The sequence below is a fragment of the Mus caroli genome, chromosome X (genome assembly GCF_900094665.2).
Source record: "Mus caroli chromosome X, CAROLI_EIJ_v1.1, whole genome shotgun sequence".
In the NCBI taxonomy this organism is placed as follows: domain Eukaryota; kingdom Metazoa; phylum Chordata; class Mammalia; order Rodentia; family Muridae; genus Mus; species Mus caroli.
Genome location: NC_034589.1, coordinates 124,969,639 through 124,985,808, shown reverse-complemented (window position 1 = coordinate 124,985,808; position 16,170 = coordinate 124,969,639). Strand labels below are relative to the sequence as shown.

At 42.8% G+C, this 16,170-nt stretch overlaps 2 protein-coding genes across 3 annotated transcripts; one reads left to right on the top strand and one right to left on the bottom strand.

Moving 5' to 3' along the window:
* Positions 1–304: 304 nt before the first annotated feature.
* Positions 305–11,087, bottom strand: Tceal7 (transcription elongation factor A like 7). 2 transcript variants are annotated; one of them, XM_029473347.1, is made up of 3 exons: positions 11,007–11,087; positions 1,394–1,464; positions 305–1,114 (listed from the first exon to the last, which is right to left on the bottom strand). In XM_029473347.1, exon 3 carries the CDS (start codon positions 1,098–1,100, stop codon positions 804–806), a length of 297 nt encoding a protein of 98 aa, XP_029329207.1. In that variant the 5' UTR covers positions 1,101–1,114; positions 1,394–1,464; positions 11,007–11,087; the 3' UTR covers positions 305–803. The 2 variants fall into 2 exon arrangements, with proteins under 2 accessions (XP_029329207.1, XP_029329208.1); XM_029473348.1 differs by lacking the exon at positions 11,007–11,087 and adding an exon at positions 4,845–4,859.
* On the top strand, positions 10,497–12,043 carry LOC110287249 (protein BEX1). The gene is made up of 3 exons (XM_021153903.1): positions 10,497–10,673; positions 11,030–11,106; positions 11,432–12,043. Exon 3 carries the CDS (start codon positions 11,437–11,439, stop codon positions 11,821–11,823), a length of 387 nt encoding a protein of 128 aa, XP_021009562.1. The 5' UTR covers positions 10,497–10,673; positions 11,030–11,106; positions 11,432–11,436; the 3' UTR covers positions 11,824–12,043.
* The last annotated feature ends 4,127 nt before the right edge of the window (positions 12,044–16,170 follow it).

The following is a 16,170-nucleotide window of genomic DNA, read 5'->3' as shown; positions in this document are numbered from 1 at the left end:
ATCAGCAACTGTGCAGCTACCAGAGAGCAAAAGACCAAGGCAGGATGTGCAGAAAACACAGGGATTCAAAAGCTGAGTGCTGGCATGGAAGGCCCCACCTCTGCCTTCTGGCAGTGTTCTTGAGCATAAATCGAAACATTCCATGTCCTCTCTCTAATGGATGGCTCTATACAAGCTGGGTTTCTATATGTGCATGAACAAATGAGAACTCACCAACATAGTGCAGAGCTACTGTCCCATAGCAATTCTATACAAAAATATCTGTGAAGTGAACAGTTTCTTCATGAAATGATCAAGTCTTAAACATTTTATAATGGTCACTTTATTCCTCTGGCTAAGAAATCCAAAGGCAGGTTACAGTTGACATGTCTTTCTCATACTTCTGTTATTAACAGTTTGCTGCTTCACTGCTTTCCTAACGCGATTGGTAAACCAATTTCATTCATGTCTAATTGTTTTCCTTTTGTGATACAAAATTAATAGTGCAAATACAGATATGAATATATTCATTTTGTGGAAAGTAAGAAAGAGAATCCAAATCACACAGATTAAGCTCTTTGACATGGTATCATACATAAGTGAACACATACAGCATATACATAATGATTGTCCTTTCAGATAAACAAACAAAATTTCTTATTAAGTCAGTGAGGTGAAATTGAAAGGCAAGATATGGACAGCATGAGGCTTATACATGGCTGTAACCGAAACTGAGTTATAAAAGTGAAATGATAGCAAATATTTGTGAAAACAGAAAGCAATGGGAACATTAATAACAGAAAATAATTTCGGAGGCCACTGCATTAAAAGGGATGGTCCCGAGAATGGGTACGGTTAGAATGCAGAGCCCTAAATTTTTTTCTCAGACTTCTTATTTCTTCCAAACACCTTTCCATCTCTTCTTCCTCTCCTGTCATTTCTTCACCTTTAAAATGCCTATAGTCTATGTCTTCTTTAAATTCTTCAAGAGACTGAAGCAGCCTCTGTCTGAAATTGCCTTCCAGTCGCTGGCCTTCAAATGCTCCACGGGGATGTTCATCCTCCCTCTTTGGCTCACTGCACTTGGGCTTTCCTTCTTTTTCATTGCAGGACTTTTGCATGATTTTGTCTTTTCCTGCGAGAAAATGAAGAGACAGATTACCTTCTTACTTTTGAATCCTTCCTCTTGGAATTCATTTGCCCATACCTGACAGACCCACTGTTCCAGCTTTCAGAAACTGAAAATACCTCGGCTTCTTCTTCAGCTTCCCATCAAATCTCCTTTTTCTCTCCCCCACTCCTCAATCCTATCCCACTCTTTTGCCAGGAAATAAGCAAAGCTGCAAATTTTACCCAGCTTTATCCCTTCCCAACTCCCTCAGAACCCCAGCCTATTAAAATACCACAAACTAACCTGTACAAACGCAGGATAGTTTCTTGCTTGTTTTCCTGTCAGATGGTATCTGTGAACACAGATTTCTGGACCTACAAACAAAACAAGGGATCAGGGAACAGAGTATTGAGACCAAACATATGTTATAATTATCCAGAATCTGGGATTCTCCTCACTATGGTAGTTTAAGTATTCTACTGCCTGGTTCTTTTCCTATAGCTATCCATTAGTCTAGAATTGCGTGCCTGTTCACCCATCCTCACTCTCAGACTTGGCCCTTGTAAGACTCAGAATCTTCCATTCCCTATTTTGACCCCATCATTGCAGGTTAGCATTGGATGAGGTAAACCATTTTAAAATTATCTCAATATTTCTTGACTCCATCCCATGATTTCAGCCTTTCTCCATACATTAACTCACATTTCAGGGCTACCATGCTCTCCAATGCACTGGAGAAAGACAAATAAGAAGGCAAAGTTTCCCAGGACAAGAGCAGCCCTACCCCTAGATTGCTAGATGTTTCTCAACCCTTCCCCATGTTTGCTGCCTTTTCCCCCCAAATATGCAATTGGACCAGCAAGCTGGCTGAATGCTTAAAGGCACTTGCTGCTTAGTCTGAAAACCTTAGTTCAGTCTCTGGGATCCACATGATAGGAGAGAACCAACTCCTACATAATTTTGCACTGACCTCTCCATACATATGTAGTGAAATATGCACTCACAAGCATGCATGCAAACAGATAAATGTAATTAAAAATTAAAACATATGCAATTAGCTATCTCCCAATTAGACATATGGGGAAACAAGTCTAGATGGATTCTCTTCTCATTCAGCCACTATCAATCCAAGGGTTCCTGGTGGTTTCTGTATACCAGTCCGCTGAGATTTAAGGAATTTACCTTCTCTTCTCCTTGGCCACAAGTATTCAGGGCAGTAAAGACCTCGTACCCAGAGGAGAAAGAAACCTGGATATATAACGCCTTGGGCTCACGTCAGCTTCTAATCACGTGAGGATTATGTCATCTTCCAACTCTGGTCCTTACTTTCCCCTCCCATCAGCACTACTGCAGAAGTAGTCCAGTCTACTAACCTCCCACCCCCACCACACCAGGCCCTGTCACTCATTTTTGCCTTTGCTAATTTCAGAGGTCAAAAGTGGCCCCTTCTCCTTATGGATGGAATGTGCCTTTCTCTGATTACCAGGGAGGGGCTGCATCTTCCCATGGTTATATTAACCATCATTCCTTTTTTTAGGGGTTGTGTTGAGAGAAAAGATTACTCGTCCTCATCTGGGTTGCAAGAACAGGAAAGTAGCAGTCTTGTCTCTACTCACGCTTCCCTCCAGCATAAATATCATTTTCCTTATAGTCTAATTTTTGAAACCACATTGGAAGATACAAAATAAACTAGGTAATGAGGTCAAAATTGGGTTTACTTATTTTTACTTTTCTCTGATATCTTCCTATTTTCAATTTTCCATAAACACAAGTCTCATGATTTGAAATATAGTAAAGATAAGCATATTTGGAAAAAAGATTTAAAATAGGAAGATAAAAAGACCCAAGCACCTGTTCCAGCTAATGAAGTCAGAATATAAATATAGATCTTTCGGGTGGACACAGTTTTAGAAGCTCAAAATGTACAGAGCAGTTGGAGCGTGCCCTCTCACGGAGACTTTGGAGCAGGTGAAGTCCTTCTGTCCCATGGATAACTAAGACTATAATCCTTCAGCATTTTGTGCTTAGATATGCAGATCTCAGGAGTCAATCACAATATCTACTATCTATCATCCATTTCACATTTTCACAGTTTGTGCCATGCTGTATTTTTTTTTATTCCCTTGAAGGTTGTGCCCTGAACATAGTACTTTTAAAAATGGTTACCCACAGTTGAGAACATTTTTGGTTTTTTTCTCTCAAACGTTTCTGTCCCACCTAGGTTTTTCTAGACTTTTATTCGGCTAGTCACAAAAAAAAAAAACCCAACACCCACCATACCAAACATTTTCTGCTAAGGAGTCTATCACCTATATAATTGGATTTGTTTACATGAAAATAAGCAAGGGGGGGAGCTACGAAAAGTTCTTTGGTCTTGTTTATTAAGAATTCCATAGCTCGTTGTGAATGTAATCACTACGAGTAAGCTTGATGTAAATGATTCCAGAAAAAAAAAAGTTAAGAGGGCAGAAAAATCAATCTTTGGAAAAATCGAGCTTTGTCGCACTCATTTTTAAGGAATGACTAGCTTTAAAAGAGAAACCAGCTAGTGACCAGCCACAGATGAAATGAGGCTCTTAGCCCAACAACTCACTAGAAACTACTAACACATCTGTAATTTAAGAAATGGATCTTCTTGTGATTCAATGCTAATAGGACACTGCCATTATCAACACCTTCATTTCAGTCTTGTAAGAGACATTAAAGTGAAACCATCCTAACTAAACTGTCTAGTTCAAAGGCCCTCAGAAATTGACATGAAAAGGGGTGTTGTTTTCATCACTATGGATAAATACACCATTCAATTTGTAATTCAGAAATAAATAATATAGTATTTACTTGGCTTATTACTGTGACAAAATATGGGACAAAGACAACTTAATGAGAAGGGTTTCTGTTTTGTTCTTTCTTTCTGTTTTCCTTTCTTTTTCTTTCTTTCTTTCTTTTTCTTTCTTTCTTTTTCTTTTCTTTCTTTCTTTCTTTTTTTTTTTTTTTTTTTTTTTTTTGGTGGAGACAGAGTTTCTCTATACAGCCCTGGCTGTCCTAGAATTCACTACATAAACCATGCTGGCCTTGAATGCACAGAGATCCTCCTGCCTTTGCCTCCCAAGTGCTGAGATGAAGGGCATGTACTCTCATGCCTAGCTGAGAGGGAGTTCTTTTAGCTGGTTAAGGATAAAGTCTGTCATGGAAACAGAAGCGATGGGCAGCTGGATGCATTGCATTTCCAACGACCAGACAAAGGGAGACAAATGCTGTCAGTTAGCTTTCTCCTTATAGAGTGCAGGATCGAACCCCATAGAATTGTACTATCTACAGGTAAGGTGGGTCTTTCCACCTTAATCAAACCTAATCTAGATAAGCTCTTGAAGGCATGCCTAAAAGCTCGTTGCCTGGGTGATTACTAAACTTGAATGCAATAGATGTGATTTTTATGAGGGTGTATGTTTGTTTTTATTACTTCTTTACTTGTAGAAATGTTGTTTACATACAAGAAAATTTTTTTTTGGTTTTTCAAGACAGGGTTTCTCTGTGTAGCTCTGGCTGTCCTGGAACTCACTCTTTAGACCAGGCTGGCCTCCAACTCAGAAATCCACCTGCCTCTGCCTCCCAAGTGCTGGTATTAAAGGTGTGCATCACCACTGCCCGGACACATACAAGAAATTATACACATATGAAAAAAGCCATTTCAAATGAGTAATAACAAGCACATGCCCTCATGAAATCATTCTTATTATGTGAAAAATTGTATTACACAAGAAAGTCATGCTCCTTTGCAGTCACAACCACACTTGAGGAAATTGATGGGTATAAACAGCCCTGGAAGTACTTTAGACAGTGATAGGCTAGATAGAATCTTCTTGGTCGCCTTAGCTCTGTTGCACGTTCATCTTCGATGGGTATTATCTATGGACTGAGGGAAAACAGGAATGAAATATTGAATGAATATATATATATATATATATATATATTTATATATACTTGTGAGCATATACATATATATATAATATATGTCAACAAGCATATACATGTGTGTACGTATGCACACATGCAATGCACTTTTGAAATCAAAACACACATAGACATTTACCTACATGGTTTTAAACTGTGCCTATAACAAATATTTTGCCCTTGTCTAGATGATGCTGTTCGGTGTTTATAAGTCTACCGGGACCATGTTTCCCTTTTCATTCTCTGTCAATACTGACATTCATTTTTAAATTAGATCTTGTGCTATTAGCATTAATAAACCCAGTGAGTCTGGTTACTTTTTGTAGTCACCCTTCATGTGCCTTGTCTAATTCTCATGCCTCTGATAATCAGTATGCCTTCTATTCATTTTAACAGCTGCGTGTGACACCTTCCCAGTTTGTGTCCTTATCTTACATGTGAACTGTTAGGGCAGGTGATTCGTTAGTACTCTTTCTTCTATTTTCTCTCTTTCACCTCCAGACATATCTATGTAAGGTGTGTGAGGTCACTTATCTGGTTAGTGCTATGCACAAGAGTCAGCTCAGGATTTAAAATGAGGTCTGTTGCAATTGGCCACAACATTCTCGTCTAAGTTCTACATACAGCTATTGTCCTTTTATGCACGATAAGTTAACAGTTACTCTTTGACATCTCCTGATGCCCAGTACTACATTCTTAGAGGCAAGTTCTACACAGCTGAGAAGATATTCTCTCTGGATGGTGGTTTAGAGAAAGGTTAAAAGGAGGAGTGGGCTGTTTGGCTCAGTGGGTAATAAGAGAAGCCAATGGTTAGGCTGGCCCCAGATAGAAAAAGCTTTAGAAAATATGTGGACCACATCACAAAAGGTAGGCAGGACCTAAATTTAGGATGAAATGTATGGAAGAGACCTGTGGAAGGAACCTAAGCCATAGAACCTTATAGCATAGGTAGAGCTTCCTTCACTCCATCTTTAGGGTTGTTTATTGGGTTTTGTGTAAATACTTTATGGCACAAACCCAGGAACTCTCCTCTGCATTCTTCCAAGGACTTTTGATTTATTGGAGACAGGATCATATGTAGCCAAGGCTGGCTTCAAACTTCCTATGTAGCTAAGACTGACCTTAAAATCCTCACTCTCCTGCCTCTGTCTCCCAGGCACTGTGATTACAGGCATATACTACCAAACTGAGACGTCATTTTGAGGATTTTTCCCCACTTATTTCCAGGTCATGGTGTCAAAGTTCATCAACATTCCTGAATGTTGTTAACATATTCATACACCATTGAAGTCATACACACTATGATGGTTTCTTTATGCTCTGCCCAGGGAGTGGCACTATTAGAAGATGTGGCCCTGTTGGAGTAGAAATGGCCTTGTTGGAGTAGATGTGTCACCATGGGTATGGGCTATAAAACCCTGATCTTAGCTGCCTGGAAGCCAGTATTCTGCTAGCAGCCTTCAGATGAATTCTCAGCTCCTCCTGCACCATGCCTGCCTGGACGCTGCCATGTTCTCACCTTGATGATACTGGACTGAATCTCTGAGCCTGTAAGCCAGCCTCAACTAAATGTTGTTTTTATAAGAGTTGCCTTAGTCATGGTGTCTGTTCACAGCAGTAAACCCCTAACTAAGCCACACACATTAAGAGACATTCATACTAAAGAAATAATCAAAATTATACTGGGGATGTAGTTCAATAAGTGAAATGCTTACCTAGTATGCACAATGGCCTGGGTTTATTCCTTAGCAGTACATAAAACCTGGCACATACTTGTAATCTCAGTACTCAGGAGTTAGAGGAAGGAGGATCGGAAGATTAAAAAATTCATGATTATTCTCAGCTATGTAGAAAGATCAAGGCCAATCTGGGACACATAATACCTTGTCTCAAAATAATCAAAATTATATAAGTTAAACTATGACATAATTATTCATTAAATATTGAGTGATCATATTTACTTTATCCACACTGCTATTCGTCTGGTCAATATTAAACACAAATGGAGAAAACTTTGTGTTTTTATTATATCATCAACTTTGCAGAGTTCAGGGAACACTACTTTTAGCCATGGCTGCTAATTATCTCTGGTGATAATTTGCCTTATATTTCCTTACCTAATACTATTTCATTAAATTCTCCTATATGGTATATTTTCTGTTGCTTTGTAGAAAATTATATTTTTTTGGTTTTTCAAGACAGAGTTTCTCTGTATAGCCCTGGCTGTTCTGGAGCTCACTCTGTAAACCAGGCTGGCCTTGAACTCAGAAATTCGCCTGCCTCTGCCTCCCAAGTGCTAGGATTAAAGGCATGCGCCACCACTGCCCAGCTAGCCAAAGACATTCTTATATACTTGATTCTTCCTGTATTTATCTCCTGAGTGCTGGGGTTCTAAATGTGTGCAACTACAATTAGTTTTATATGGTGTTGAAGATTGGGCCCAGGACTTTGTACACAGCAGGCAAGCACTCTAACATCTGAACTGTATTTCCAGTCTCCCTGAAACTCATATTAGTATCCACAAATCTTTCCAGATATTTAGATATTTTTTTCTGTAAATAGGATGTAAAAAATTGAAGTAACTATATCAAATACCTCGAACATTTATAAGAATAGAAAATGGCCATTATATGGTCCTATAAAAAGAAGGTACAAATTTATATCTTTCTGACAGCTTGACAATTTTTTTTCCAGACACGGTTTCTCTGTGTAGCCCTGGCTGTCCTGGAACTCACTCTGTAGACCAGGCTGGCCTCGAGCTCGGAAATCTGCCTGCCTCTGCCTCCCAAGTGCTGGGATTAAAGGCGTGCACCACCACGCCCGGCTGAAAAATTTTTAAAAGAAACTAGACTGAGGCTGAGTGAGGTGGCTCAATGGTTAAAAAGGAAATTGCTGCTAAGTCTGATGACCTCAGTTTGATACCCTGGTGGATTTGATATCAAGGTGGGTCAAGAGAACTGACTCCCAAAAGTTGTTCTCTGAGTTAAACACAGACACCAACTAATAAAGCCAAACATTTGGAACGAGTACACTGCTGCAACAGGCTAGGCAGTAACAAGAGTACTGCCTGCAGCCAAGAAATTTTTATGCTTTAATAATTTACCATGACAAGAATATTATTAGGCACAAAATTTTACTCCAACGGACTATATTAGCTCATATCACCATTTATGGCAGAGGCCCAAGGGCACTTGGAGATTGTGCAGGTCCTCATGAGATTCGGGTATAACTCAGCTAAGCACAAGACTGGATAGCAAGAGGTTGCCTTTGTGAACACTACGTATGCATCCTATGGAATCATAACATAAAGCCAGACCACACTTTCTGGGAGAAGGATAGTAAGTGCAGGATTGTGATATGGAAACTAATGTTACTAATCAAAGGAAATAACAAGCTACTCACGCAAGCAATGAAAGATGAATCTCAAAAGATATGCTTAGGGAAAGCTACCAGGGAAAGAGGAGTGTGTTCTACATGATTTGTTCCATGATATCCAGAATAAGCAAATGTAAGCTATAAAATATACACATGACCACTTTTGTATGACTGACAAGATAACTTCTTCCACAGAGGAAAACAGTCTCTATCCTGATAGTCCTTTATCTGTTGATAAGTGTGTTAAATATTAAATTACACAGTTTAAATATGACTATCTTGGATCGAAGATGCAGGTCAATGATAAGATGCTTGCCTACCATGCAGGAAGCCCCAGGTTTTATCCCAACACTACAAAAAGAAAACGTGTACATGTTATTGTATGTCTTGAATGCTCTCATCCTTGTTTTAGTTTTCATATATAGCTGACTTCTAAGCATTTCACCTTTAGCCAGAATGTGGTAATGCACATCTTTATTCCTAGCACTCAGGAGGCAGAGGCAGGCAGATCTCTGAGTTCGAGGCCAGTCTGATCTATTGAGTGAGTTCCAGGATAATCACGGTTACACAGAGAAACACTGTCTTGAGAAAGAAAAAAAAAAAAAACCTTCACATTTAAAGCTCATGAAGTGTATATGTAATACTTCTGAGTTTCAATTTCCAATTGCTCATGAGTAGAATACCAAAGAAAAGTGTATTCTGTTGGTTAATTATGTACCTGAAACCTTCCTGCACTGAATTCCCAATTCTCAGGGGGATCGCCTTTCCCTGTTCACTACTCCTGCTGCCCTCTCAGCCACCAAAGCTGGTCCTGAAATAGATTTACTGTATATAACTTAAGATTATTTAAATACATGCTCATTGACTTGCAAATACATATGAACCACTCAAAGCAGAACTTTCTGAAAGAGATTTGTTCATTTCTTTTCATTGTGAAAATCTGACAAGGTTTTATAGCACAGTAAATTCTGGCTCACCTCATGAAAATGCCTTGCATGTCTAGGGGCCCCTCACAAGGGGAGCATCAGCTGCCCTGTCCTTTTTCCAAGGTCCAAAAACAGCAGCTGCTGCCTGTGGAGTCTATATTTATATAATGACTTAGCAGGAGAGACAGATGGTTGGCTTTTTTTCCCCCAATTTTAATCCTGTTTTTCAAATAAGACTATTTTTTTAATGAGACAAGATTTTCCCAGCCTAGGCCAGTGTTAACTAGAAATCCTCCTGCCTCAGTTCTCCCAGTGCTGGATTTTTACAAACAAGAGACACCATTCCTTTTCTTTTTAAAAATTTTAACACAAATATAATTACATCACTTTTCCTTTCCCAAGCCCCTTGTTTCTAACTCCTCCCATGCTTGCCCTATTCTCAAATCAAAAGCCTCTCCCCCACCTTACTATCACTGCATATAAAAGATATATGCTTTTCGTGATCCTCCAAAGAGCACTACTATGGGAATCCATTAAGAAATTTTAAAAATCAGACAGGTGGTAATGGCACATGCCTTTAATCCTAGCACTCGGGAGGCAGAGGCGGGCGGATCTCTGAATTCCAGTTCAGCCTGAACTTCAGAGTGAGTTCCAGAACAGCCAGGAAACTGTCTCCAAGGGAGGTGGAGGGAGGGACTGAGAAGAGAGGAGGGGGAGGAAGGGACTGAGAAGAGAGGAGGGGGAGGAAGGGACTGAGAAGAGAGGAGGGGGAGGGAGGGACAGAGGGAGGCAGCTTTTTAAAATCTACACAAGCCCACTTCTTGACTAACTTTTCCCACATACTTTAGGGAAGTAAAAAAATGAAAAGCTGAGGGGACAGCAGAAGGAAGGAGGCACAACCTGGGAACAGAGGGAGAGGGAAAAAAGCAATCCCCCAGAGAACTGGGAATGGCCAGCAGCCCACAGAGCACCCACTGCCCTTCTTTTTGTCAGGCCATGAAATGCCCAGGGCTCAGAGAGACAGGGCCCAAGCTGGAGACCTTAAAGGGACCCAGAGGTGAAGAAGGGACCTGAACTTTGCACAGCAAGACACTGGGGGCGGAAAGAGGGGCTGGGGCCGGGGGCGGAGCTTTGGCTTCTGACGCAAGTGGCACGTGACTAGCCCACGCAGGCTCACACCCCTCGCTGGGTCTCGGACCTGCCCTCGCTCACTCTCTCCAGCCCGCCATCCCTAGCGGAGGCACCTGTTCCTGGTGGCGCAGCTCCTGGTGGCGCAGAGCACGCGGGCCCGGGCGGCGCGGAAAGCAGCAGGAGGAGGAAGAGCGGCGCAGGTGAGGGGGACAGCGGCCCGGACCCGCGGAGCCCGTCGTCGGGGTCCTGTGGCCGCCACCCCGGCCGTCGGCAGCGCAGGCCGAGGCTGCAGGTGGCCGTCCCCGTGTGCGCAGCGGCGCGGCCGGACAGGGAGCGGGGCGGCGGGCCCGGGCGGAGACCCTCGGGGAGTAGGAGCATGCGCCCCGCGACAGTTTCCCATAGACCCGGGCATCCCTGCATCGGGGGACCCAGGGATGGTCGGCGTGGAGGGGTGGGGGCGGCCGAGGTGGCGGGAAGAGCCTGGGCGGTGGCGCTCGGGACAGCGCCACAGGTCCTCCCTCCCACCTACTCACCCATCCTTCTGGGTTGATCGCAGGTCTGAGAAGCAGAAGCTTCGCGGCGCACCTGGTGGTGAGCATCTCTAGAAAGAGGAGAAGGCAAGGATAGGCCCAGGTAGGTGCAGGGGAAGGGCTGGGGACTGAGAGGGGGAAAGGGAACGTGCGCAGAGCTGGGTAGGTCAGAGGCCTGCTTGCCCCCCTCCCCCTTTACCGGATTCATCTCTCCCATCCTATTCTTCCATTTTGATGACGCAGATGCATCAGATATATCTGCAGGAAACACGGTGGGCTTTGGGGAAGAGGTGGACCAGATTTCAACCCTCTAGAGAGCTACGGACCTTTCAGATGGGGAAATGAATTTTGAAAGGTGCAAAGCAGAGACTGCTGTCCTCGTTAGTGATCAATCCAGGAAGAAATCTTTTCCTTCTCTTGCTTCTTAGGAGTAATGGAGTCCAAAGATCAAGGCGTGAAAAATCTCAACATGGAGAATGACCATCAGAAAAAGGAGGAGAAGGAAGAAAAGCCACAAGATACCATCAGAAGGGAGCCAGCTGTGGCCCTGACCTCTGAGGCTGGCAAAAACTGTGCGCCTAGAGGAGGTCGCAGGCGGTTCCGGGTTCGGCAGCCCATCTCTCACTATAGATGGGACCTGGTGCAGAGGGTTGGGGAGCCCCAGGGAAGGATGAGAGAGGAGAACATACAGAGGTTTGGGGATGATGTGAGACAGCTCATGGAGAAGCTAAGAGAAAGGCAGCTGAGCCACAGCCTGCGGGCGGTTAGCACTGACCCGCCTCATCATGACCACCATGATGAGTTTTGCCTTATGCCCTGAGTCCTGAGCTCTTCTCTGAAGATGACATGGGGACCCCTGCCTTGTGATGTACAAATTTTGAGGTTACTCCTTTTTATGTAGATCTTTCCCTGTTACCAGCTACTAATTGAAACTTGTGTTTTTTACTCGGCCTGGAATTCTTTTGTTAGCAGAATTTATCAATTGCATGGGAAGATCCGTATTACATATTGTGAACCTAATAAAGCAGATTTAAAAGGCATTCTCTATACTTAATCTTTTCTTTATATAAGAATATGAACAGCCACATGGGTGGAGTAAGTAGTGCTCATCACGGGAAGATCTGAAAAACGTTTCCCTTATATTTATTTTCGAAGTTAAACACATTACTTAATGATTTGCGTAAGAGATTACTCCCCAATGGAGGAGTTAGAGAAGGGATTGAAGAAGCTGAAGGGGTTTGCTACCTCATAGGAGGAACAACAATATGAACTAACCAGTACCCCCAAAGCTCCCTGGGACTAAACCACCAACCCAAGAGTACACATGGTGGGACTCATGGCTCCAGCTGCATATGTAGCAGAGGATGACCTTGTAGGTCATCACTGGGAGGAGAGGCCCTTGATCCTGTGGAGGTTTGATGACTCAGGGTAGGGGAATTCAAGGGCGTGGAGGTGGGAGGGGAAGCATCCTCATAGAAGCAGGGGGAGGGAGGTTGGGATAGGGGACTTCTGGGGGTGGGTGGGAAAGGGGATAACACTTGAAATATAAATAAAAATATCCAATAATAAAGAGATGACTTAGCTCTACCAGAGGATGCAGCTCTTAATTCCCACGGGTGGCTCCCACCATCTGGAACTAGTCTGGGGCAGTCTGATAACTTCTGGGCACCAGGCACACATGTGGTACACAGACACATGCAGCCAAAACACTTGTGCATGAAATCTTTTTTAATTTTTTAAATTAATTATTTTACTTATTTACATTCTAGCTTTTCTCCCCCTTCCTGGTTCCCCCACACACAGTTCATCACTCCATTCCCTTGCCTTCCAGAGGGTGCTCCCTCTCTGTCCCCTCCTCCCTAGGTCCTCAGGTCTCATGATTAGGTGCATCTGCTCCCACTGAGGCCCAACCAGGCAGTCCTCTGCTACATGTGCCTGGGGCCTTGGATCAGCCAGGTGTTTGCGGCCTGGCTGGTGACTCAGTTTCTAGGATTTCCCCCCTGGGTCCAAGTTAATTGAGACTGCTGGTCTTCCTATAGGGTTGCCCTCCCCTTCAGCTCCTTCAAATTTTCCCCTAATTCCTCCATAGTGGTCTCTGACTTCAGTCCAATGGTTGGGTGTAAGTATCTTTATCTGTTTCAGTCATCAATGCATAAAATCTTTAAAAATCAAAAGTAGTTTTAATGATAACCTTATGAAAAACGAGGGGAGAATTTTTCAGACTTGTGACATAATCTCAGCTCTAGTTTATCATCAGGTATGTGGCTGAGAAATATAATAAGAGATAAGCCTATCTAATATCTTATGCTTATGAGTGAGAGTAAAATAATAGTCAACTCAGGGATGCTATATGAGCTAAATAAGGTAGTAAGTTTGAGAGCTTTTTCAGAGTTTTTCATTCTTTTGGCATGTGAGTAATCTAAACCCTGAAATGCTTTCAGTTATTAAAGGGGTGCATGTAAGAGTTCTCTACTCAAAGGTCCTGTGGGACAAAGGATCGGTCCATACTTCTTTACTGTGCCTTTCTCTCATCCTTTCCCTTAGGTTCCAACACCAGACCCGGACAGATAGCCACAGAGCTCCAAAGTGGTTACTCTGGAATGCTCATTGTATTGAACCCTGTTCTGCACCTGCGGCTAGATTCTTTTCTGTTTATCTTTTTGCTAAAGATTGCTTATCTGGGGCAATTATCTCTCTAGCTGAGCAGATGTATGAGGCAACAGCTCACTGAAGAGACAGTTGCTCAAAACAGCCCGCATTAACCTGAAACTCGGGAATGTATAGAATTTTGTTCTGTACATACTGAGTTGGCCATGTCAGTGTATCAGGGTTTTAATTACATAGAAAAAAAGTACATTTTATTCATGAAAATTGATTTTTTTTTGTGGTACTGGGTGGTGAACACAGCCTTGTGCATACCAGGCACACAATACTTTGCAAATATAAACTTAAAATTTAACTCCACCAGAAGACCAACAGAGTCAACTAACCCGGACCCTTGGGGCTCCCAGAGACTGAATCAGCAACCAAAGAGCATACATGAGCTGGACCTAGTCCTCTCCACAGCAATGTGCAGTTTGGTCTTCATGTGGGTCCTACAACTGGAGTGGGGACTATCCCCAAAGCTGTTGTCCGTCTGTGGGATATGTTCTAGCTGGGCTACCTTGTCTGGCTTCAGTGGGAGAGGAAACAGGAAATGCCTAGCCTTAGAGAGATTTGAAGTGGCAGGGTGGGGAGATATACAGGGAACCCCCACCCACTCAGAGGAGAAAAGGAGGGGAAATAGGGGAAGGATTGTGGGAGAGGGTGACCGGGAAGGGAGCAATGAGCAGGATGTAAAGTGAATAAGTATAAAGTAAATTTAAAAAAAGTATTTCTTTTAAAAAAACAATTAACAACAACAAAAAGATTCTGAAACAGGATAGTAAATAATTCATGATCAAATTCTGGCCCATTGTTTATTTGGGGGGGCTGTAAGAATGGTTGTAAAATATTTGTAACAAAAATATGGAATTTTAATTTGAACACAAAATGCAGGTGAAAATACCCATCCAGAAAAGTAACAAACCTCAGGATGAACCACATGCTTCACTCCAAAGTGTCCTGGCCTCTAGCAGGCACATGAAATATAAGGCAAACCATGAAGATAACAGTTAATAGAAAGAAAGAGTCTAAGGTTTTAGATGCATTTTCCTAAGTATCATTTCTGTAGCTAATGTAAATGAGCTTCTTTTTCTCCACTCTTTACCAAAAAAGACAGGCAACAAAATCCTAGCAAGGTACATGCTGTAAGCTTAGGGGTGTTTACAGAGAAAAGGAATGTTCAAAAAGAGGTTTGGGGGAGTAGGAGTGAGGGAATAGAACTGAAGCCCTGAGTGCCAGCAGAAAGAATGGAAAGAGGCAACTTAGGGAGGTAGGAGGTAGAAGGTGGCGAGACCCTCTAGAATACAACAAAGACCTGGAAAGTGAGAGACTCTCAGGTCTCAAAGGGAGGGATCTTAGATAAAATGCCCTCCAGTGGGGAGAGGGAACTTATAGAGCCCACCTCCAGCAGGAAGACAGGGCATCAAGTGAGGGATGGGGTTGCCACCCAACTCCAACCCATAATTGTTTCTGTCTGAAAAAACTGCAGGGATGGAAATGGAGAGGAGCCAGAGGAAAAGAAGGTCCACCGTCAGGTCCAAAGTGGGATTTAGCTCAAGGGGAGGCTCCAAGACCTGACACCATTACTGAGGCTATGGAGCATTCCAAAACGGGGCCTATCATGACTGCCCTCTGATAGACCCAACAAGCAGCTGAAGTCAGAAGCAGATATTTACACCCATCCAATGGACAGAAGCTGCTGACCCCTGTGGGTGAATCAGGGAAAGACTGAAAGAAGCTGAGAAGGAGGGTGACCCTGTAGGAGGACCAGAAGTCTCAACTAACCTGGACCTCTGACATCTCTCAGACACTGAGCCACCAACCAGGCAGCATATGCCAGCTGATATGAGGCCCCTGACACATATACAGCAGAGGACTGCTGGGTCTGGGTTCAGTCAGAAAAGATGCATCTAACCCTTGAGAGACTTGAGGCCCCAGGGAGTGGTGAGGTCTGGTGGGGTGGGGGTAGAGACATCCTCTTGGAGATGGGAGTGGGGTGGGGGGGGAGGAGGTATGGGATGAGGAGGAACACTCAGAGGGCAGACAGGGAGGGGGATAAAGACTAGACTGTAAAAAAAATAATAATAAAGAATTAAAAAACTAAGAGGTTTGATCCTGTTCCAGTAACATATAGATCACTATTATTGTGATTTTGTCATTTAACATTCTGAGTCAGTCGGTTTTTTTTTTCTAATATGCATTTCTATAGTGCAGTTGAAAGTATTACTTAATTAGAAAGATACTAATATTTGTGAGTTTTAGTTTGATATAGTTTGAAAAAATATCATGAATGTTTCAGGTTTTATGATGGGGTCTTACTCTATACCCCAGGCTAGTCTAGAAATCACTATGTAGCCTAGACAGGAACTCACAATGATCCTCCTATCTCAGCCTCACAATTTCCAGGATTACAGTCATGAACAGCCATATTGGGCTGAAAGCATATTTTAATGGCAAAAGAGGCTTTATCAGAGGTGGATGCTTGGAGCCAACCATCAGGCAGAACTCAGGGAAACTGGTGGGG

Coding starts and splice junctions, on each gene's coding strand:
- LOC110287249 (XM_021153903.1), top strand. CDS start 11,437: ATGGAGTCCAAAGATCAAGGCGTGAAAAATCTCAACATGGAGAATGAC.
- Tceal7 (XM_029473347.1), bottom strand. CDS start 1,100: ATGCAAAAGTCCTGCAATGAAAAAGAAGGAAAGCCCAAGTGCAGTGAG.